Below are 25,728 nucleotides of genomic sequence, written 5' to 3'. Positions count from 1 at the left end.
TTAATAACTCTGCAAACTAATCTTACCTTGTAAAATTAAATTATGTGTTTATGGTAAAAAATAATTCCTGACATACAATTAACCATATTACTATTTTGACACTATATTAATCACTAATTTTGCATATATTAAAAGCATTATCCTAATCAATCCACTCCCTCGTGTGAATTCATTTACTCAAATATTTATGAGCTAAGAACTATGATTCATACTTCTCAGTCACACCTTAGAAATACATACAGGTATTCCTTACAATACCAATTTACCATTCTGAACATCCTACTCCATAATCCACCAACAAAAACAAGTACAAACACGGAAAGTAAACTATTTATTATCACATGTAATAAGATTCACATAGCCAATAAAAATCTTGCATTAGAACCAAAAATCCACCATAAAAATAAAGTTAAAACCTGGGATTCCCTTATGAGTCTACACATGTATAACTGGTGATGAATGATATTAAAATCCTGCAATATCCAGTGCCCTCTGCTGGAAGTTGGGAAACTGAAGAACTGTGTCTTCGTCACCTGCAACTGAACTGATAGGTGACCCTGGGCAAGTCGCCTGCCTCATCTAACTGCCTCACTGACTGGATCTTTGAAGGAAACAGAATGGCCTCTTCAAAAATCTATCTGAAAAGCCCCAAAGGGGGAATGCTGCCAGTTTCACTGCTGATAATGAGAATGCCATAGAAGTCATGCAGTCTTTCTGTATTTCTGTCTGAGTTCCCGCAGAGCTCTGGGGTAGAGGTGTTAAGCACCAAATCATGCTGCTGGTTCCACTAGTCAGCATCTGTTATTTATCCACCATGTTTAATGCAAAGATATTACTCTGCAACATTTAAATAATTCTAGAGGTCACAAGGAAATAGGATTCTGATTAAGGTGACATGTTAAAAATCATAAGACAAGGAAATAACAAAAGACAGTTCTCTGCCCAGAGAAATCGGCAAGAACAATGTCAGAAAAAAAAATAATAATTCATCCTCCATCTATCTCCACAGGGAGACACATCACATTAGAGCACAAGACACAATATGGCATTTATAATTCTTAAAATCTGTTTCAAAATCATTTTTGGTCTTATGTATTTTTAAACAGATGAAGATTTCTTCTAGAAATGGGTGAAATGACCAGATTTTTCTAAATACAAAAATAATCAAATATTAAAATCCTATAAAAACTCCCTTTCTCTATGTTTTTACAAAGTAGCAAATTTTAAATGGCAACATTTTAATTCAATGTACTCTTATTTCAATTTGATAACACTGTGGCATATAAGTGAGGGATATAATTATTGGTAAAGCATTTCTTTCAATTCAATAACACAGAAAGGAAATGCCCTTAAAATATTATTGCTAACGTTGTAAACATGTCAGGTGAACCTTTATAAATTCAACAATCTTTATCCCAACCCTTCTTTAGGAATACTTTCAGTACTTTCACCATTGAAAAATGATGTGTTTCCTACCTGCTTTCTTGCCTGCGATAATCTGGCTGCTGTTCTACTCTGATCATTGGCTTCACCATTCCCCGCTCGGCTGTGCTAGAGGCAGACAACACTCTGTCGCTGTCCAGCCTAGTGGTGCTCTACATGGAGAGAAAGCACAATGGGTTTAGAACCTCACACAGACCAACCAAGCTTGACACTCAGCGTTGCAAGCAGAGATCTGATACAGGGCTGCCAAGCAGGGCAGGCAAGAACACAGACCAGGAAATAACAAAGCAATGCTGGGGACACTATGTCCACGGGGAGTGCCCAAAGCACACTGGTATTAAAGCATAGGAAGACGCACAGCCACTTTCATTCTCAAAGAGCTAGGAGTTGCCTTTAAAACACAGGCAGGCAAAGCTGGTAACACACACACGATGATTTTTCTAAAAGTACATTAATAGTAATTCGATTCCAACAAGTTATTTTAAAATCAGGATAAGAGATAAGAAAATATGTACAACATGAAGAGGCAGAGTCTTTTTAAAGTTTATTATTTCTCGGAACAGATTTAGAAATCCTACTCCTTATAGCTCAATACCTAATGAATTCAATACAGAAACTGGCTTCTTTCTTGCCCTTAATCAACACCGGGGAAAACACATATTATATGGTAACCCAATCAGGTATATTTAAATACTTCTAAAAAGTATACAATTCTAACCATTTGTATGGAATTTGTAGGCAGACAAAAGGATGAGTTACCTACATTAAGAAAATCACCAGAAAAGAAAAAATTTTATACAATGAAATTCACTGTATAAAAAATTTCATGTAAAATTTCTTATTACTTCTGCTTACTACAGAAACTGGGCACAAGTAGTAAATAAAAAATCATGTTTCTCTTATCACCTAGCGATTATTACTGTACTGTACATATCTTTCCAGCTTTTCGTAATTTCCATAAATGGGATTTACAATCTTCTTGATAAAAAAATACTTTTTCAGATGTTATAAACATCTTACAATATCACTTATTTTTATATTACAGACTTGTAATGACTGTATAACATTTTGTTGTCTATTCATCATACTTCATTAAACCAATGCTTTATTACATCATTTAAAATGTTCATCAGTACAGAGTGACAAGACAATTATGCTTGTAAATATGTTTATATACACACACAATGAAACCTTCCATAAGAGTTTTTTGTTTTTTTTGTTGAGACGGAGTCTCGCTCTGTCACCCAGGCTGGAGTGCAGTGGCGCGATCTCAGCTCACTGCAAGCTCCGCCTCCCAGGTTCACGCCATTCTCCTGCCACAGCCTCCTGAGTAGGGGGCTACAGGCGCCCGCCACCACGCCCGGCTAATTTTTTGCATTTTTAGTAGAGACAGGGTTTTTCACCATGTTAGCCAGGATGGTCTCAATCTCCTGACTTCATGATCCACCCACCTCGGCCTCCCAAAGTGTTGGGATTACAGGCGTGAGCCACCACGTCCGGCCCATAAGACAGATTTATAGAAACACAATTGCTGGTCAATGGATGGCAATACTATTTACACACTATTAAAAAATTGTTATAAATGACTAGTAATAGGGCAATGGATAAAGAAATTAGAGTATGTTTATATGCTTACATACTACAGAATGGTTTTCATTTGTTTTTAAGTGACTTTTAAGTACTAAAAAATGCTCACAGAGTAACAGCTGAAGAAAGCAAGAAAGATATGTGTGGAGACAAATATATCCAATTGTGTTAAAATGCACACATGAACGTATAGACCCACACCAGAGTCCAGAAAAGGACCCCTCACAACGTTACTGTCAAAGGTCAACTATAAATTGTGGATGACGGATTTTCATTTCTACTTTTTTCCTCTATTTACCAAGTCTTCTTTGTGGACTACACATTTTTTTAAGAAACGAAAATTTTTATCAAGACAGTTCTCTTCGGCTCACTCAATTATTCATGAGATGGTTCCCAAGAGTCTTCTACACAGCGGCATTTTTTAAGAAAAGTGCAATAGAAATACAGCAATGACGTATGAAACAGGAGCCCCACTTGCAGAGTTCACATTCTACAGTTGGTCAACAAACACAGCAGGTATTGGATGGTAATAAAGACCACATAAATAACTTACATCAGGTGCTGTGACAGTGACAGGATGCTCAGGGACAACCTCTTCAGGAATGTGGCTTTAAGCTGAGGTCTGAGACAAGAAGGGGCCAGAGTGTGAAAAGCAAAGACAAAAGCACAAACACTAGCACAAGAAAGGCCTTCCAACGGGAGGAAAGAGGCAGGCACGGGCACAGAATGGAAGCCTCGTGTGGCCTGAGTGAGCAACAGAGACACGCTGAGAGGGAAGCAGGCTCAGGGCATAAGGGGCTGAGCAAGTCAGGGTGAAGACTGATATATGGGTTGGGAAGCCAACAGGGGCTTCGAAAGCAGAACAGTAACTAGAATCTAATTTACATTTTTTAAATGTGAGGAGAATGATGAGCTGGGCAGAATGGAAGAGGCTGCTCTTGGGGCCGTGTGGTCCTCCCGCCATGTGATGGCTGCAGCCTAAGCCAGAGAGGCAGAGGAACGAACCCCTGCACGCAGAGGCTGAGAGAAGGAAGGGACCAACTGGGAACGGGGAAGAGGTTTCTGTTGGAGCAACGCTGCAGATGGTAGTATTGTCTTCTAAGGTGGGGAAGGATCAGGGAAAGTTTGTTAAGAAAGAAAATCTAGTCTTCTTTTAGCTAGGTTTAATTTGAAATATGTACAGGATATGCAAGTGGATATGTCAAGTAAACCTTTAGAGATATGAATCGGGGCTGGGTGCGGTGGCTTACGCCTGTAATCCTAGCATTTTGGGAAGCCGAGGCAGGCAGACTGCCTGAGCTCAGGAGTTCAAGACCAGCCTGGGCAACATGGCGAAACACCATCTCTACTAAAAAATACAAAAATTAGCCAGGCATGGTGGCAGGTGCCTGTAATCTCCACTACGCAGGAGGCAGAGGCAGGAGAATGACTTGAACCTGGGAGGCAGTGGTTGCAGTGAGCCGAGATCATGCCACTGCACTCCAAACTGGGAGACAGAGCAGACTCTGTCTCAGGAAGAAAAAAAAAAAAAAAGAGAGAGATATGCGTCTGGAGAGGTCAGAACCAAAGGTACACATTAGTGGATAATTAACATTAGATGGTATTTAAACTCAGGCAACAGGGTAAGCTCACCCAGGAAAGATGCAGGAAGAAAACAGATTGGTGCCCTACATCTGAAACCCTGGCCCTCCAAACTTTAGGAGTGAAGCATAAGAGGAAGAGGTACCAACAAATCAAACCAAGGAGAAACCACTACTAGGTGGTTTATAGGAGGGTGATATACCCTAGAAGCCAAAAGAAGAAAGTGCATCAAGTACGTGGTTGTGGCCTGGCTAAAAACTCCTGCAACAAGTAAGACAGGACAAAATGCGTGCCAGATTTGGGACCTGGGAGGTCATCAGTCCCCCTGACAGACAGTCCCTGTGGAGGGAGGGGCAAGAATGAACAGGAGCAGAGGAAAGAACATGGAGTTTGGAAGTGGAGGGAGCAAGCATAGATGATTTTTTTTTCCCAAGAAGCTGTGTAGCAAACAGGAGTAGAAAAATGGGGTCAAAACTGGAGGGGTATAAAGAGTTTTCTAAAACAGAAGACACTGTAACGTGTTTTGATGCTGATGAGAACATTCCAGGATCATAGGAGTTTGTGGCACCATGGCATTCAATAAATCACACCTTGAGTAGGGCCTTCCTCCTGAATCTGGACTGGGCCTGTATTTGCTTTAACCAATGAAAGGTGGAGGAAACGGGTTTGTGTCAGTTCTGGGCCTAACATTCAAGAAGGCCTGGAAGCTCCGTGGTTCTTGTGAGGTCCCACAACACTACGACTTCTGGCTGCCCCAGTGGGGCTAAAGGTCCCATGGAGAGGACGTGAGATATCACAGAGAGAGGGTCACAGTGGGCCATGCACTCCAGCCACTGGCTACCAACTGATCTCCTAGGTGGAGGTGGTCACACCAGTCACCACCAGCAAGACCAGCAAACAAACTGCCCAGGTGAGCTCAAACCAGATTGCACAATGGTAAACAAATAAAATGGCTGCTGTTTAGCCACAAAGTTTTGGAGTGGTTTGTTATCCAGTAATAGAGAATGAAAATGAGAAAGGAAACGAACTGATTATTCCAGAGATAAGGGATCATTATGGAAGCAAAGTGTCTGAGAAGGTTAACTGATGAATAGGATTTAGTACCTAAATTGAAGGGTTAATAAAAGGAGTGTATTAAGGGTACTCTGACTGAGCAAGGCTAACTACACAGGAGAAAGCCTAGCAAACATGAAGGCTCTGCTTCAACCTGGCCTTAGAGAAAAGAAAGATCTGGTAACTTTCTTTTATGTATCACTAACAAACAACACAGCAGATTAGGACAACCCACATTTGGGGCCACTGCAAAGTCTGTTTTTACAAAGATGTTTTATAAGTGCACCTATTACCAGTTTACAGGAGTCCCCCTTATCTGCAGTTTCACTTTCTACAGCTCAGCTACCTGTGGTAAACTGCAGTCCGAAAACAGGTGAGTACAATACAATAAGATATTTTGAGAGAGGAGACAGAGACCAAATTAACATACCTCTTATTTGAGTATATTGTTATAATATATATTGTTCCATTTTATCTTCAGTTATTGTTGTTAATGTCTTAGTGTGCTTATTTTATAAATTAAACTTTATCACAGGTACATATATACAGGAAAACAACATAGTATCCATAGGGCTCTGTACTATTTATGGTTTCAGGCATTGACTGGTGGTCTTGGAACACATCCCCCACAAATAAGGGGAGACTACTGTATTCATCCATGGTGTCCTATAGCAAGCACACTTCTATCAGGTAATCCATAATTACCTACCTTGCTTGTCGGTAATGCTGTCCCACTGTGAATATCTCCTCCCAAATCAAAAGTTGTCTCCTGAACAATTCTGATGGGATAAAACAAGAAACACACTGACTTAATAACATTCCAATGACAGGCATAGTCTCTTCTTAATACACAAGGAAGAACTAAAATACTAAATGTCAAAGATTTATTTTAAGAAATTGCTCTGTTTTCAGCACACGAACTTACAGAATTAAAAAACCACCTTATGAACTTTCTTTACTGGTATATACTCAATATTCCCAGGATCTTTTTTTTTTTTTGAGATGAAGTCTCACTCTGTTGCCCCGGCTGGAGTACAGTAGCATGATTTCGGCTCACTGAAACCTCCGCCTCCTCAGTTCAAGTGATTCTCCTGCCTCAGCCTCCCAAATAACTGGTATTACAGACAAGGGCCACCATGCCCAGCTAATTATTGTATTTTTTGTAGAGATGGGGTTTCACCATGTTGGCCAGGCTGGTCTCGAACTCCTGAACTCAGGTGATCCGCCCACCTCAGCCTCCCAAAGTGCTGGGGATTACAGGCATGAGCCACCACGCCCGGCCCGATCGTATTTTTTTTTTTTAACTATACAAGAAACGGAACATAAAAAACCAGGTTATTTCATTATGTAAGTCTATCCAGGCAGCAAATGGCATATAAATGAGGTGTACAAGGTTGAAGTGCCGGCGGCCCTATTTATGGACACAGGGAAAGTGACACATGAGGAACAGGGGTGAGCTTCTCTCCTATTTGAAAGTCAATCTGATTATTTTTGTAAAGCACATGAGTATCACTACTTAGGCTACAAATTAAAAAGTGGGACATTTTTGATAATGTTAGCAAGCAAATCAAAAATTATCCTAGTTTAAACTGATTCTTCAAGTATCTCAAAATATCAAAATTTCTAAATATGTCACTTTGAAAAACTAACTCATAAGCAAAATCTCATTATGAAGATTGAAGAGTCTAACAAGCTGGGACCGACTCCATTCTTCAGCACAAATGAAGGGTGAATGCAACCCACTGGTCCCAGCTCATCGGAGAGTGCCCTCCCCACCTCCACAAAAAAAGCCCTAAAAACACCTGGAAACCAACAAGGATGAATTAGTATTTAAATTTCCTGGATTTCTGCAAAACATAATTTAAAAAGAATGAAATGTCCCGTTATAATACTTGAAAAATATTAATATATGGTCTAATTTCAAAGCAGCACGGTAATGGGAAACTTTCATTTACACTCAACCAATAGAAAGAAACAAGGAAGTAATGTAAAAGTTGAAAACAACTTTTCAGATTAGAAGAGCAGGTACAAATTTCTCCTCTATCTCACCACTAAGAAAATAAAACCATTTTGTAATGCAAAATACCATGCTTTAAAATAGTAACTTTTGAAAGAGTAAAAGTTTTTACTAAAGGCCAAATAATTGTCAATTTTCTGCACACAACTTTCTGCAATATATTACCAATTTTCTGAAATTAAATACTCATAATCTATCACCAAGATATTCACAAAAACATGGAAATGCCCTGCTGGCTCCCATCAGTTTGAGTGGGAGATTCAGTCCAGCTATCGGCTCTGACAACAGGAGTAATAATGACAGCAGGCCAGCTTCTCTGCCACCTACCAAAGCTGCACACAGCAGTGTCCACCCCTAACTTCCTCTTGTGGGTAGTATGTGAGCAGAATCAAAGCCTTCTTGATTCCACTTACAATTATCATCCTAGAACAACAAATTTCCACCATGTAAAATTCTTTAACTTTTCCCACCAAAGCTACCTCTTTCAAGCTTTAACATGGCTCGTTTTTACTGCAGGCTGGATATGTGGACAAGACCAACCAAAGTGACTTTATAACATGACTTTGAAATTAGCAAACTATGACCTTTGACTGTAACAATCATATGTCACTCCTCCCAGCATTCAGAGAATAGTAACTCATGCCCTGGGTACTTGATAATTGTAAACTAGATTAACAAATCAATTAATGAGTCAGTGTATCACCAGGAGGCCCTAAAATTCCCAAACTGACTATCAATATCAAACTTTGCTACTCGTTTATAACCATCAGTAGGATCTGAAGACACACTATGAAATCTGCATTGGAGGGTATGTGAGTTATCTAGCCAGAATCTGTCACAATCATTTGACACTAGAGCAAAATTAATGTTCCTAAAAAAACAAGAGTCCTTTCTAATTTATGGATGGTATGTTCAGCCACCAAGCAGCTTTTACCAGATTTGCCAGAAAAATACCTAATAATAGTAACAAAATTTCACAGCACATTCTCCTCATTGAAACCTAAGCCATGTTCTTCAATGATCTCTGCTTTTGGCCAGAAATATGGTAGGAAGAGACATCTGCAGGCTTCCAAAGCAGGATCCACATGGCAAAAATACAGTAGGAGATTGTCTCACACATATAAAAACATTACAAGCAAAACCGAAGGGCAGACTAGGTGTGGGACACAGGCTGCTAATAGAATTGTGTTTATACAGAGAACAGAGATGGACAGCAACACTAGGAGTAACATATGTCACAAGAAATATATCACAACTCAAGAATAAAGGGCATTTGTATATAAGGGGCAATAACTATAGGTACTATTGAGAGACCACATGTAACACGCAGCGGAAGAAACTGTTTCAGACAATACATAATCTCTTTGGACAAACCTCAGTGAGCCTAAAAAATAAACAGGGAGTCAGGATATACCAGATCAAGATTTTTGATGCTGAAGGGAAGAAACAGGGCTGAAGAAAAGTTGATGATTGAAATGAACATCTAAGCATGAAATCATGACTCGCTACTGAAGGAAAGAGCCAATGTAAAGCTAATGACAAGGGACAGGAAATAGGGACACGGCTGATCAATGAAAAACATCACCTTCAGAAAGAAACAGTTAAAAGCTGTGAAGAATGGAAGGATGGGTTTAAATACACTAGTTTAAAGATGAAAGTGTTAGAAAGAAATGGATTTTCTTGGGAAGCAGGGAGGAAAAGCACATGCTGGTTTCCTTGGATGCCACAGGTATGGTCATTTGCTGACACTTGGGGCGCAAGGTGAGGTGAACAGCTGGGGATGGATCTTAAACAGCTGTGAACTTTACAAATAAATATATGTGATAACCCACCAAGTATTCATCTTGGAGAAAGACATTAGTTCTAAATAGTCATATGTGGCCCAATGTGTAAGGTCTGGGTGGCTAATCAAAGGCATGCCGTGGAACAAAACAATGGGAAAGGCCAAGCAGGGAAGACCACGCGGGTTCATGTCTGTGCTTCAGGAAGAAAGCCTACGCTCTAGGGGAGTTTTCAGTTGTTTTAAGCAGCATGAAAAATAGACAATGAAGCGGCTTAACAGAATGTTTTAAAAAGTAAAACCAAAGGAGAAGTCATATTCCCTACCTACAAAAAAATTTTACTAGATAGTCATTAAGAAAGGCTTTCTGTTTTCCCTTACTAAGCCCACAATGCAAGTCTTCAGAAAAGCACTAGGTGGAGCTAAAATATTCTGAATTCCTTAAGAGATCTTAATGTGTTTCATTATCAGTCATAGAAAAGAATACTTCAAAAAATTTTATAATCTTAGTTACACTGAATAATTACAAAGAACACCATGTTTTTTTCACAAAAGAAAAGGTACTGTTTTAGTATACTGGCTAAAAAACAAAGATTAAATATAAACAATTTAAAACCAGTGAGAAATTCCAATTTTAAGACAAAGTCAAGACCTTTCTTCTTTCCTCTAAAACCAACCCAAGTTAACAATAGGAACCAAAATCACAAACTTCACTTTGATATTTTTTTAAAAATTGAAACAAAAATAAAAAGCCAAGTTATCTATGAATAATCTGAATTACTTTAAGTATAATCAAAACATTTTAAGTCTTAGGGTTAATCTATTTACCCAGGTTTATGTCTTGGGCCCTTAACCATCAGGCCTCCATCCACAGATCTTTTTGCAAGAGCATGATCCTGACTGGGGTCCACAAACTTAAATACATGGGACGCCCCAAACTGCACTTTCATGCCACTCTGCAGCATGGTGGTTTCCGAGATGCGCTGGCCTTCCACGTAGGTTTCTGCGTCCATACTTCTGGGCGTCACAGTGACCACTCCATCCATGTTGGTAAGGTCACAGTGATGGGGCTGAATTCCTGGGCCAAACAACTGGAAACCGAAGGAAACCAAAGAAACTCCCATCATGAAGTTCACAGCATTTAAACACAGAATGTTAAAACCGTGAGTACCCCTTTTATGACAAATATAACCTAATAAGCTCTGGATTTTTAGTGCCTTTTAAAGTGGATTTCCCTCAATAATATAAAAATAATTAAACTGTCAAAAAAAAGTCAAACCAATCAGACCTTTTATTTTTAGTATCCAGTGACTTAAGGCATACTGTAACTTTGCATTAAAAAGCATACAGTCGGCCAGGCGCAGTGGCTCATGCCTGTAATCCCAGCACTTTGGGAGGCCGAGATGGGCGGATCATGAGGTCAGGAGATCGAGACTATCCTGGCCAACATGGTGGAACTCCGTCTCTACGAAAAATACAAAAATTAGCAGGCGTGGTGGCACGTGCCTGTAACCCCAGCTACTCAGGAGGCTGAGGCAGAACTGCTTGAACCAGGGAGTTGGAGGTTACAGAGAGCCGAGATAGTGCCACAGCACTCCAGCCTGCTGACAGAGCAAGACTGTCTCAAAAAAAAAAAAAAAAAAAAAAAGCATACAGTCATCTTAACCAATATTTGTTAGATGGTTAATGGACAAATCTAAACAGATCATTAGCATTAAAGATTCCTATTATTATTTTTAGTGTTGTGCTAAGAAAGAAGAAATGGTAGAATTGAAAATGATATTAACAATCTGAACCCATCATCTTACAAATTGAGAAATAAGTACAGAGCAAGGGTGATTCGCCTGAATTCAACTTCAAAGTGACAAATTCTGACTTCATTTATTCAAATAATGTGTTAAGCTCTGTTTTAAGTACTTGAGAACCATATTAAGCTAAATTTAATTAGAATTTACCGAATGCCTACTGCTATGTGTCAGACCCAGTGATAAGCACTTTTGCATAGGTTATATCCTGTAATCCTGAAATAGACCTATAAAAGTATCATCACCATCTTTTAGAGAAAAGGAAGCAGTTTCAGAGCAATGTCATCACCAGCCCAAATTTCTAGAGGTGGAACTTGAACATAAACTCACATTCTGCTGTTTTCACACTAAAGCAGAGAAAAGTGACCCAGAGTAGATAAATTATTTATATTTAAATACAAAGTCGGTAATTATAATTCCTTCTTTCATTACCATGTGGCAGGCTCTGTACAATACGTTATGCCTCCTGGAATGTCAGAGTTGCAGCAGGAAGCTCAGACTACGTACCTGGATAGAGTTGTCATCCAACTTTTCTGTCCCAACTTCAGTAACACTTAACTGAAGGCGGTAAAGCTTTGGCTTATCTCTAGAGTCAGAACCATCTGTGAGAAGAGAAGGAAGACAGCTCTATTTGCAAAGTCTAATATTACTGCCATGTTATTTCCAACAAACAAAAAGTTATCTCAGGCACTACAGTTCTCACTTCTCAGGATTTCTTTTCAAAGAATTCTCCAAACTTATGTAACACAATTTAACAAACTGGATACAGAAAATTCAAAATAAGAAATAAACGTATCAGTTTCTGATTAATACGAAGTGCTAACACTAGCATTAATTCCACCACATTCTTATTACATTAAAAAAGTCTTCTCTACCACACTGCCCTGGATGTTTGTTAATGATTCTGAGGAGCAACTGCAGTAGCAATATGAAGCTCATCAAAGACACACAGGCCTTCCCTTCGGACCAGATCTTTCCTGCAGTATTCTTGCTGCCCTTATGGCACACAACACAATACAGGTTGAGGGCACAGCTAAATCGCTGACGGAGGTTTTTAGATGTACAGTTCTCATAGCTCTCCCCAGACCGCCTGGATGAAAATCCTTGGGGATGAGGCCTAAGCATGTGTCCTCCGAAAAATCTCCCGAAGTAATTCTGCTGTCCATTACTGATCAAGAATTACTGTTGAAAGTGGTTAGCTCCCTGGAGTAGAACTGGAGTGAAAGGAAGACTGGGTTTTTTGGCGCTTTTTTTTTTTGTCATTTTATACCTTTATGAACTGTTGGAATGTTTAATTTATATGAGCATGTGTTTCCATGACAGGGAAGGGGTGAGGAGGAGGAGGAAGCTGCTCCGCCGAAGCCCTCTAGTCCCAATACACCTAGACATGTTTTCTCACCCTTCACCTACTGTATCCCAGATGAGGACAATGTCACTTCGTTACCTTAACTAAAAATGAGGTATTCTGATTTCAGAGTTGACATATGAGAAAATGTGCCTTCCAGAACCCATGAATGATGATGTAACTGCAGAGCTTAGCACCTGCACCACAGCCATGGCAGTCAGTCTAGTGTGGCAAACACACCACCCACCAAAGCTTAGGAAAAGGCCAAACCAGTAAGAGTCTCCCTGATCTGCTTTATGAGTGCCTTATAACTTTCAAACCCGCTGATTCCATTACCTGTTAAAATCTCTAGTCACTGCGATTAGGAATGTAAGCTTTGAGAGTTTCACATGTTAAACAGTTTGGAGTATGAGCGTGCACAGAGTTTGAGACTGCTAAAATCTCTCAGCAGTGGTACCGCTAAACTCTCACAGACAAAAGACACCATAAAAATGCAAGTCCTGTTAGAACTGATGGTAATTTCAGGGTACACAAAGTTACATTCTAATGACAAAATTGTCTATTTCTGAAATACTTCAGAAATCGGTGACATCGAGTACAGGTGAGATGAGACTGAAGTTCCTGAGAGACTCTAATGCTAACACCCATTAAGAAACTGATGCATCATCTGTGCTGCCTCACATCGTGTTGAAATATTTATTTTCAACTCCAACTGCTCTAAGGTCCTGATCTGAACCAGACATCACAATCATCTGGGGCTTTTCCCAGACATAGGTAGCTCCCTTCTAGACCTGCTGAGTCCAAATCCTCCAGTAATGTTTACTATTTTGTGTGTTTTAACCACCAAAGGCAGTTCCAATGAACCCCCCTAGTTAAGAAATGTGTCCCCCTTATCTACTCCCAGAGCACCCCATCTGTTACATTAATTGTACCACTAACCGTATCGTATGATGATTTCCATCTACTTATCTCCCTCATCTCTGAGCTCCCTGGTGGCTAGGTTTAAAAAAAAAAAAAATTTTTACCCTGGCACTGATCACTCCACATACGGTCCATAGTTAGCAATCAATAAAGACTTGATGTGTCAGCAGTGAATACTTATATAAAAATAAAGAAAACTGAATGCAATATAGTCACAGAGAAATGACACAAATAAATTTTAAAGAAAGCAAAAGCAGTAAATAAGTAATCATGTGTGAAACAAGAACATTTCAACGCAAAGTTAAAACCAGAACATGAAAAATGTGTTTAGAGATGAAAGAAAAATTCACATTCATATTCTTCCAAATTCTGAATGCTTCTGAAAGGTCTCTTGTGAGACAATAAAGAGCTATCACACACCTTTCTACATCAACAGATTTCAAAACAGAGAAAGGGAGAGACAGAAGCTGCTTTCTCAGTCTCTCCCTTCTCCTAACCTCACCATGGTAATAGAAATTTGTCAACAGATAGAGAGATAAACATCCTTCCCAGGCTCTCTTATTACTTCACAGTAATAATAGGAAACCATAGTTAAAGCTGTTACAGATTTTGAAGAACCTAAATGGTGGCCACAGGATTCAGTGGATAAAGGGATGTTTGGTTTGAGCTGGGGAGGAAAGGGAGAGTGCAGTAGTCCATTCCCTCTCCTCATTAGAAGGACAGTTATCTCACAGGGAGTAACATATAAAACGATTGCCAAAAACAAAAATCCCAAATTTTCTCCCCCTCCTCAACAAGTATTCTACAAATAGTCAATTTCTGCCCAAAGTGCCTGAGTCTCTTTCTTCCCCGTAGATAATGACAATAAATCTGGAGCACCTTGAAGAGCAGAGACAAATCTAAATAACCCCACAACAGACAGTAACAGCACTGCTACCAGAAAGTTTTCCTATTCTACAGATGAAGGGAGGCAGACTGGCTGAGCACCGCCCAACGAGTGCTTTGAAACGGCACTCTGTCTTTACTCCCCAGCATCCCTCCACATCCATTGCTGCTTTTGCCTTCAGTTCCTTCCCAGGGTGAACCTGGGAAAATAAAGACACAAAACAAGCTTCCAGTAAATGAAATGAGTTCTAGATATGGAACACTTACTAGGTAAAAATAAAATGACAGTACATTAAATTTCTTAAAATAGGTTATTTATATCAACTAAAAAACTGATACATAAGATATTTGGTCATTCAACACTATTCTGCCCATGAGGTTCTATTAGTGCTTTAGTTATAAAAGTAGTAGTAAGCATAGCATTACCTTCGTAAGTGTGATAGTTGTAGTAGGCAAAGTGATTCCTTCTCCCTGGGGTTAAGACACATGCCAGGACCCAGGTGAAGGCAGCATCAGCAGGAGAGAGACCATGCAGAACACGCGGATTAGGGAAGGAGGAGAAGAGACGCAGAGGGTGAACTTCAGTGAGACACGTTTCAAAGGAAGAAAAGGTACACTTCACCCATCAGCTTTTGTGAGGACAAGACTATACTAGTGCCCCAGTCAGTGTTTTAGAAACCAATGCAGACTGTTAAGGGAAACCACAGGACAACAGGTGAGTCACCAAGCAGCAGGACAGCAACAGTGAGTTAATCATATAGAGGGCTACCACCCCACTGGGCTGATTTCTTATGTTTAAAGAACACATTCAAATCCAAAGCAAAGAACAAATAATGTATTTCTCCCCATTTCTCCAAAAGACAATGCTGAGCTCATGACCACATCTCAAAAAACTCCTAACCACACCCAGCAGAACCTCAGCATTGAGGATATAATGCTTGGCTGACAATGTGCCCAGGGGAAATACAGTACTTATCCATTCATAACAAATCATTATGTATGAATATTATTTTCTCATAAATGGAAAATAGATCAATTTCATTCAGCATGCTGACTGTGAGCAACGCATAATAATGAAAACCTAAAACGACATCATGACTTAGTGAAAGAACATGGCTCTGGTGCAGGGAAGACCCTGGCCTTGCATTCAGGCCTGCCACCAACCCTTAGGTAACCCTTAAAATAGTGGCACCAGACCTGAACTTCAGACATTTGTGGAACAAGTTAAGCTATCCCACAGGCACAGGGCTCAGGAGAAGTCGGGACTAGAGGCAGAGTCACTTGTCACATGGCACTGTGATTCCCTCCCACTGTGTGAATTACCTGAAGGCAGGAAGGAACTTAATCCTTTTGTATCCATTGTTTTGCCTAAAGTAAGAAGGGTCAGTGAATGCTCACTGAAGGCAGCAGAGTGCCATGAGGAATGCAGTGTATTAATAACCATGTAACAAATGCTGTTGCCAATATTTGGTGAAAAGTAGTACAGAACTGTGATCTACTCCACACCTACAAAAAAAAATTCTATATATTTGATTACCTGAGAGACTATAAGTATGAAAGAAGCAGTCGAAATAACAATTCTCACTAGAAGAGAAATTCCCAAGGTGAAGGGGTTTAATCTGTTTTGGTGCTCTACCTCCAAGGCCCAGAACATGGTATGACACACAACAAGTATTCAATCAATATTTATCAAATGCATGCGTGAATGAATGAATTCTCATCCTGTCTCTGCTATCTACCAAAATAAACTGTCCATTACTCATCTGAAAATTATTCTGTCAGCTGCTATTTATCAATTTCTCTAAGAACTCAACACTCTTAGATCCTCAAAAATTTGGATTTGGAGAAAACAATCATTAGTTTCTAGAATTTAATATAAAATTTTAAAGGGCAGACCCAATACCCAAAAAAGAGCCTAAAAAATTTTAAGTTCAAAAACTAATGGCTGCTTCACAGTTGCCATTCATTACCTCAGATAACCAAACATCAATGCTCTCACACACATTATAGACACACAACAATAATGGGATGTGTTTCCAAACTACAGTGAGATAATAAAACTTCAAATAAACTTTCCACCCGGAGAACTGAGGTTAGCAACACCAATATATTCCTCACAAATATCTAATCAATTAATTTTTTTAAAGTCCTGAAGCATAATTAGGTATAAAAAGCTACTACCTAAAGCCACACTGCCACTAACTGTGGCATCAAAATGATACCATCACTTCCTGTATTTATATAACCTACTGTACCATGAGACTGCTGGACAACAAATATCGTATGTAATCATTAGTTAATTACAATAACCTAGCTGTAAGAAACTAAACAAACCTTGCAAATAAAAATAAACTCTCAAAAATCAAAGAAGAAAAAATGTAATTCACGTTCATGGAGCCATATATCATACACATAACTGGTTCAATTTTCTGCTAATTTGTTCTGTGATTACTACTCGGGCTTTCTTTCGATGCAGCTTGGGATGGGGGTGCACCACTCTGATCTTCACAGTATTGTATAATGCAGGTCACATAATAGCATTTAATAATGACATAAGAAGTGAAGTAATGTTAACTGAATGATAAATGTCATGTACAGTCATGCACAGCATACATATGTGCAAATATACACTCTACCTAGGAATGTGTGTGTAAAACATTTCCTTAAGAATGCCCACGTATTTCTCTACTCAATGGCTAACTTGAAACAACAGCTTTAGTGTATTAGAGTTCTACAAAAAAACACACTTAGAGGACTCATGTGAAAATAAATGTAGTCTGTTACTTTAAAATCAAATAGCCTTCCTCTTACTAAGATGGGTTTCTTAGATATAAAATTTAAAGATATTCTTTTTAGACACTGTCCATGCATCAGAAACAACAGCCACACACACACACACACACACACACACACACACACACACACACACACACCCCTTTATGAAATCTGCCCTAGGTAAATACCAATTTGTCATTGTTGGTAGATTAACTATTTTACTAAAGTTATCTTGGAAAAAAAAATTTAAGGGATTAAAATAATTTAAAATTGTCCATACACTAAATTTTGTTTCTGGATACTCATCTTTGTCCATGTGAACCATTTTTATGTAAGCATACACGTATTTTACAACCTTAAGTTTTAATAATTTAAGAGAAATAAATGTTATGAGAGTTACTTTTAAAAAAAATAAATGGCTAAAAATGTTAAGTCAGCCAACAGAAGACTACTTGAAGATGCATTAGAAAGTACAAAGATTTGAAGCTAAAAATGCACATTAATAATGTGTGCTGGTGTGACCAGTGTTCTCACCTGGGCTTAACTCTACTAAATAGGGCAGCTTCTCCGGAGGAAGGGTGGAGCCATAGCCAGACCCGTCAGCTCTCTCCTTTCCCTTGGGTGTCTTGCCTTCCAAGTGTTTCTTGGTTTTCTTTGGGATGTGGTCTGGTGGCCTCCTCTTCAACTGAAAGACTAAAATCCCTAGAACAGCAGCATGGGAAATCATCAGGCAGACTCAGGTTGGTCAGGATGGCCCGCTGACTGGCAGTCAACTGTGCAAAACTTTCTCAAAAAGATGCATGTAATTTAGGAACATCTGCCAAGGAATCACTGTGTACAGCTTACCCAATTCATACTTTTACTCAACAGAGGAAATATTAGCCTCTTGGTGTGTTTGAAAAGCTCTAGCAAGCAATTTCCAAAGACTACTCTAAATTAACAGCTACCGAAAGACATCATAAGCTTGAAAAAAACACACCAGGTTAAGAATAAATGCTTACATTAGTAAACAACTCTGTGATCAGTAAATACATTCATACATATAAAAACCACATTCACACACAAATACACATATAAAAATGTACTTTTAAGGTGATAAGTACACCAAAATCTCAGAAATCACCACGAAAAAATTTATTCATGCAACCAAATACCGCCTGTTCCCGCAAAAGCCTATTGAAATAAAACAACAATTCTATTACTAACAAAATATATACGTATATTTTTAGTTGACCTGATTTTTATTAAATTCAACTTAAAGAATTTAGGCAATTTGCCTTTAATAAAATTTTAACTTTACACTGTTTTTAAAAAGTACTAAACAAGTGTTTTAAGGAGGATAGAAATTTGCTTGCTGAGAAAGATTTTTTCGGTGTTTTAAAACTACCAATCTACATTCCATATTGACACGATTAAATGGCAATACATTTTTATGTCGTTATTAATGCAAGGCCCTCTATGGAGTTAACAGTTAACTTATGATGTGAATTTGAAAGAAAACCGTATTTTCTTAAAAACACAGCTTTAAACTTAGACTGCTTTGAAATAATAAGGGAAAATTGTTTCAGTAGTGCAAAGCGTGAATTCATTATTTGAAATGACTAAATCACTGGACAATCTATAGGGTTACAGAAGTCATTTTCTCTATCATAACAAATTTGTCCAAACATCACACAGTTAATCTAGTCAGCATGAAATGTGTTTTCTACTACTGGTAGATACCAATGATCTTTTGCTTCTTGCTGTAGTGCTAATATTCTGGTTTCTTAATGAGATGTGTGATTTACCAGCAGTATCACCATTTGTTCAGTGTCTAACACATGAGACTCAGATAAGCTGAGTGTGGTCTTAGGGACAATGGCAACACTCAGGAATCATCAAGCAAGTTAATGAAGGAGGCAGAAAGCTCTACAGCAAAAAGCCATCCACGTGGAGAAACCCCATCTCTACTAAAAATACAAAATTAGCCGGGCATGGGGGCGGGAGCCTGTAATCCCAGCTATTCGGGAGGCTGAGGCAGGAGAATCGCTTGAAACCGGGAGGTGGAGCTTGCAGTGAGCCAAGATTGCGCCACTGCACTCCAGCCTGGGCAACAAGAGTGAGACTGTCTCAACAACAACAACAAGGCCATCCAAAAACATTTACGTACACATCTCCTACATCATGTGATAAGGTGAACACCTGGTATATCACGTAGGAATCTGGTGTAAGTAATCCTTTAATAAGGTTACTACCTTTGTCACTTGGCCATTCCCTGAAGATTTGTAAAGGACACTCATCATCATCAAGAATAATTTCTTTAGCACCCTTTTCATCAGAATGCTGGGCTCCAGGAGGAAGCATAACCTAAAAAAACAAAAATAATTAACTATGAATGTGCCAAAGTAACTAAGTTAACAAGTACTTAAAAGAACACATTGATTGCTTTCGAATGAATAAAATGTCACCGTAGAATTAAGCACTAGAAACAATTCTCACTCATCATCAAAACAATCACCAATAAAAGTGAAAGGTAACAGTCTATAATAAAAAGCTAAGCCAGCTGATTTGGCTGCTTTTAATCACCTGGTCCCTAAAAATAGGTAGACTGAATATTTTTTTTTTTTACAACTTTTTATATGGAAAGGCAGTACGGCAGTACGTAATTTCTTCACTATTGCAAATTTCAATCTCTCTAGTCCTTAACCCACCTTTTCACATTCAAACAATTGTTTTTATAAAGTGGGCTCATACAATATGAGATATCTTAGGATAACCACCATACAACAAGCCAGAATAGTTTTCGTTTTCTTGAAATAATCTCTCTTTATGATTAAATTTTAATCAGACCATTTAAATATATTACAGGGCAAGTCATTCATTCAACAAATGCTTTTAACCACCTGTTTCAATATACTGCATTCACTGAACTCCTAAAAATTCATAATGCTGTATTACTTTCTTATTACATTTTTACTAGAGCCAAACAATTTTTTTAATAATCTAAGAAAGCCCCCAAAACACTGTAATATGGAGGAGAGTGGGAGATGATGGTTGTCCAATATTCTTCTAGACTTTGGGCTGGTGCTCCATCTTCACTCTAACACACTGCTAACATGAACCAAAACAGGATTAGAGAGAATAAGAAAAGAAGGCCAAGTCACTGGCATGTGAACATTACTTCCAACCTGTAATTAATGTAATGATGTTATCTTAATAGACCTCACCACCCAAACGTATCCTCACGCTCACATACCAAATGGGTTAGACTCTTCTACAGAACCCTGTAATTTCTCTCTACACTGCTTCAATTACCTTAAAAAGACAAACAGACTATAACACACCTTATCATAAATTAACCAATCTTTCTTCATAGTGTTTCATATTACATTCAGTATCTTGGCTTAGAACACATACTACTTCAGGATCTGACCTTCACTCATCTCTTTAGTCTCAATCTTTATCAAACATTTAGAGCCAAGTCACATGGAACCAGAATCCTCACACTCGGCGACATATATTATGCTTCCATGATCCCTCCTGCCCCAACTTTCATGTCTAATTACATCCATTCATCCTTCAGCTTAAGTACAACTTCTCTAGAAAGCATTCAATGATTTTCATTCCAATAGAAAACCTCCCTGTTTTCTATTTCTTAGTCTTTCTGTCTCCCTTTATTATAAGCTCTAAGGGCAGCTTCTTCTTATCCCAGGATAATATCTAACAAGGAGAAAATTTATTAAATAATTAAATAGATAAAATAATGAATAAAGAATATGAAAACAGCTATAATTTATAAAATGGCAACCTGGGCCAGGCACAGTGGCTCATGCCTGTAATCCTAGCACTTTGGGAGGCCAAGGCAGGTGGACTGCCTGAGCTCAGGAGTTCGACACCAGCCTGGGCAACACAGTGAAACCTTGTCTCTACTAAAAAATACAAAAAATTAGCCGGACATGGCAGCATGCACCTGTAGTCCCAGCTATTCAGGAGGCTGAGGCAGGAGAATGGTTTGAACCCAAGAGGTGGAAGTTGCAGTGAGCCGAGATCGTGCCATTGCAATCCAGCCTGGGTGACAGAGCGAGACTTCATCTCCAAAAGGAAAAAAAGAAAAAAAAAAAAAAAGGCAAGCTGAGAAGACAAAGAATTTCAAGGTAAAACAATAATTACCTCCTGATTTGTATTGCCTAATCTTGCAAAAGAAAACTGGTTAGGAAATAACAGAACAGAAAACCAAAACTAGAAGAAACACTCAATGGAAATTATCAAATGACTTCATAAGGGACTGTCAATAAAATCCCAAGATAGGCTTTTATAACTTTAAAACCCCGATTAAGGTGCCCTTTCACTTTCTCATTTTCATCAGTAAAAATCAGCCAAAAATTACTGAAAAGAAAAAGATGTTAAAAAGTTTATCAGATGCAATTTTATAGAACAGTTTATTATTAAATAGACTTATATACACTTATCAACATCAACATTCCCTTGGCAAATACTGGAGCAACACCAGGTATCAGATGCAACACTAGGCATTCTTTTTTTTTTTTTTTTTTTGATACAGAGTCTGGCTCTGTCCCCCAGGCTGGAGTTCAGTGGTGCGATCTCAGCTCACTGCAACCTCCGCCTCCCGGGTTCAAGTGATTCTCCTGCCTCAGCCTCCCAAGTAGCTGGGATTACAGGTGCCCACCACCATGCCCAGTTAATTTTTGTATTTTTAGTAGAGACAGGGTTTCAAGTTCCTGCCCTCAGTGTTCACACCACAACAGCTGAGGGACACAGCTCAGAAAGCATCAGGCCTCTGTTCAGTAGTACAGACCCTACGTACACTGCTGTTTTACTAATAGTATTCTGACTTAGAAAACTTTGTACAGCAGTTACTAATCAATTGTAAGTATACGGAACACTTAAAAAACCCATCATATCCATGGACTTAATTATTCTATAGGTAAATTATCTCTCTTATATATACAATCATACTTGCTACATAGTTCTTGTGAATGGTAAGGGATTATCTTATAAGGCCCAGGATTGTAACAGAGCTCTCTTGTACTTCAAGTAACTGTCAGGGCAACACACCACAACGTCCTCCAGCTCAGGTATTTTTCCTTCAGAGAGAATGTACAATTACCTTGACTAAACAACCTTACACCTTTACCCCATCAATGCCCCACAGAGTATGGCAGAACTCAGAACTCTAGTTCATGACACTGTTTATCTATGAATTCTCATTTAAAGTATAAATTTTAAAATTTCACTTCTGAGAAGACGTTTTTCCTTCAATTTTATTGATACTATTTCTCACTACTTCCTACTAAAGGCCAAAGAAATAAAAAGGTGCACCAAATTGCCAAATACCCATGCTTATCTATCTTCTCCCATCCCAATGAAATGAGCTTTGCTGTATTTCTTTCTGATTCTGAATAACACAGGTTCACTGTAAAAAAAAAAAAATTCAAATACAGAAAAAGCACAAGGGAAAAAAAAACTACTGTGAGATTACTATATTTTTGTGACCATACTTTCAATAATTATCTTTATGCATTTATTTTATAATGAGATTCAGATCTTAATCATATAACACATTTTAAAAGTCTTTTCCTCCCTCTTTCCCTCACTTAGTTTGTAAGCTAGTATCTTTTCTAGGCATTTAACTTTCTCCTTGCTCATGTAAACATATACACAGCATTGTGTTATCTGGTTTTGTTTATGATGACTGCTTTTACAAATACAGGGTATTCGTAAATGTACAGGCATACCTTGTTGCTTTATTGTGCCTCACGGATATTGCTCTTTTAAGAAAAAACAAATATTAAGTCGAAGGTTTGCGGCAAGCCTGCGTTGAGCACGCCTACTGATGCCATTTTTTCCAACAGCATTGCTCACTTTGTGTCTGTGTGTACATTGTGTTAATTCTCACAATACTCCAAACTTTTTCATTATTATTATTAAATCTGTCATGGTGATCTGTGATCTTTGATGTTACTAATGTTTTGGGGTGCCATGAACTGCACCCATATAAGATGGCAAGCTTAACTGATAAATGCGTGTGTTCTGAATGTTCCACTCCCCATCTCTCTACCTCTCCTTGGCCCTCCCTATTCTATGAGACATAATATTGAAATTAGGCCAATTAATACCCTAAAATGACCTCTAAGTGAAAGGAAGAGCTGCACATCTCTCACTTTAAATCAAAAGCTAAAAATTGATTAAACATAGTGAGAAAGGCATGTCGAAAGCCCAGACAGGCAGAAAGCTCGGCTTCTCGGTGCCAGTCAAGTTATGAATGCAAAGGAAAACTTCTTAAAGGAAATTAAAAGTGCTACTCCAATGAACATATGAATGGTGAGAAAGAGAAACAGCCTTATTGCTCATATGGAGAAAGTCTGAATGGTCTGGATAGATGACCAAATCAGCCACAATATTATAGCCAATTCTACTCTAGAGCAAGGCCCTAACTCTCTTCAATTCTATGAAGGCTGAGAGAGGTGAGAAGGATGCAGAAGAAAAGTCTGAAGCTAGCAGAGGTTGATTTGTGAGGTTTAAGAAATGAAGCCATCTCCATAAAAGTGCAAGGTGAAGCAGCTAATGGAGAAGCTGCAGCAAGTTCTCCAGAAGATCTAGCTAAGACCACTGATGGTCACTACACTAAATAACAGATTTTCAATGAAGATGAAACAGCCTTCTATTGGAAAAAGCAGCCATCTAGGACTCTCTAGCTAGAGAGGAGAAGGCAAAGCCTGGCTTCGAAGCTTCAAAGAACAGGCTGATTCTTTTGTTAGGGGCGAATACAGCTGGTGACTTTAAGTTGAGGCCAATGCTCACTTACCTTTCTGAAAATTCTGGAGCTTTTAAGAATTACACAAATCAACTCTGCCTGTGCTCTATAATGAACAACAAATCCTAGATGTCAACGCATCTATTTACAGCATGGCTTACTATTTTGAGCCCGCTGTTGGGACATATTGCTCAGAGGAAAGAAGAAAAAAAAATAAGAAGAACCCTTTGAAAATATTACTGCTCACTGACAAGGCACCTAGTCACCCAGGCTCTGGTGGAGAGGTACAAGATTAACATTGTTTTCATGCTTACTAAAGCAACACCCACTCTGCAGCCCATGGAACAAGGAGTGATTTTGACTTTCAAGTCTTATTATTTAAGAAATACATTTAATGAGGCTATAGCTGCCATAGATAGTGATTCTCTGATAAATCTGGGGTGAAAACCTGGAAAGTATTCACCATTCTAGATGCCATTAGAATATTCATGATTCACAGGATAAGGAAAAATATCAATAGTGAAAGGAGTTTGGAAGAAACTGATTCAAACCCTATGGATGATTTGGAGCTGTTCAAGACTTTAGTGAAGGAAGTACATGAAGATGAGGTGAAAACAGGAAGAGAACTAAGATTATAAATGGGGTCTGAAGATGTGACTGAAATGCTGCAATCTCATGATGAAAGTTGAACAAACAAGGAGTTGCCTCTTATGAATAAGCAAAGAAAGTAGTTTCTTATGGAATCAACTCCTGGTGAAGATGCTGTGAACACTGTTGAAACGAAAACAAAGGATTTCAAATATTATATAAACTTAGTTGATAAAGCAGGGGCAGGGGTTGGGAGGACTGACTTCAATTCCGAAAGACATTTTACTGTACATAAAATGTTATCTAACAGTATCATATGCTACAGAGAAATGTTTTGTGAAAGGAAGAGTCAGTCAATGCAGCAAACTTCATTTGTTGTATTTTAGGGAGTTGCCACAGCCAACCTAACTAACCTTCAGCAACCACCACCCTGGTCAGTCAGTGGCCATCAACATCCACGCAAGCCCCTGCACCAGCAAAAAGATTACAACTTGCTGAAGGCTCAGATGACTGTTAGCATTTTTTAAGTTATAAAGTATTTTTAAATTAATTTTTAAATTAATTTTTTCTTAAACACAATGCTACTGCACACTTAAATAGACTACAGTATACTAAAAGCATAACTTTTATATGTATTGGGAAACCAAAACACTCCTGTGATCCACTATACTGCGATGCCAGATTTACTGTGACGGTCTGGCATCAAACCTGCAACATCTCTGAGGTGTGCCTGTATACATCTCCAGGTCAACTGGTAGAGATTGAACTGACGTTGCAGAGCAACATGTCACTGAGTGGTAGAAGCATTCCTTAGTGCTGGGCTTGTTGTCTGCTTTTTTATTGCTATGTACAGAATACTGCAAAAATAAATGCTCATAGAAATATCCTCAGGAATTTACTGGCTATTTGTTTATTTTAGATGTCACAACTAGTATTTACCACCATATTTCTAAACAATGTGTTCTTATTGCTATTTACCTTCAGTCTTGGACATTATCTCCAATCTCAAGTGTGTGCCGTTCAGCACTACTGCAGAGGAATCTTCTGGACTTTCCTTCCCCATCATCCTTGGAATTCCCTTCTCCTGACAGATTCTATTCTTGAATTCTCCCTCTCTCTCTTTCTTGGCCTACTCCATCATTCTGCTGGACAATGTCCTCCAGCACTTTTTTGAGATAGGGCACATGGGAGGTA

General features: G+C 38.6%; 1 protein-coding gene across 29 annotated transcripts in view; it reads right to left on the bottom strand.

The window, feature by feature from the left end:
• Positions 1–25,728, bottom strand: part of AFDN (afadin, adherens junction formation factor) — a 144,296-nt gene that overhangs the window by 61,632 nt on the left and 56,936 nt on the right. For 19 of the 29 annotated variants that reach the window (XM_031011932.3, XM_031011934.3, XM_031011930.3 and 16 more), the window contains exons 7-13: positions 19,427–19,538; positions 17,727–17,894; positions 14,844–14,888; positions 11,774–11,868; positions 10,290–10,552; positions 6,374–6,443; positions 1,477–1,595 (exon numbers count right to left, since the gene is read on the bottom strand). In XM_031011932.3, the coding sequence (XP_030867792.2) occupies positions 1,477–1,595; positions 6,374–6,443; positions 10,290–10,552; positions 11,774–11,868; positions 14,844–14,888; positions 17,727–17,894; positions 19,427–19,538 (872 nt within the window). The remainder of the gene's footprint in view (positions 1–1,476; positions 1,596–6,373; positions 6,444–10,289; positions 10,553–11,773; positions 11,869–14,843; positions 14,889–17,726; positions 17,895–19,426; positions 19,539–25,728) is intronic. The other 10 variants (XM_055392051.2, XM_055392038.2, XM_055392047.2 and 7 more) reach the window with 1 other exon arrangement.

The sequence above is a fragment of the Gorilla gorilla genome, chromosome 5 (genome assembly GCF_029281585.2).
Source record: "Gorilla gorilla gorilla isolate KB3781 chromosome 5, NHGRI_mGorGor1-v2.1_pri, whole genome shotgun sequence".
NCBI lineage: Eukaryota > Metazoa > Chordata > Mammalia > Primates > Hominidae > Gorilla > Gorilla gorilla.
This window is presented reverse-complemented; position numbering and strand designations above follow the sequence as displayed.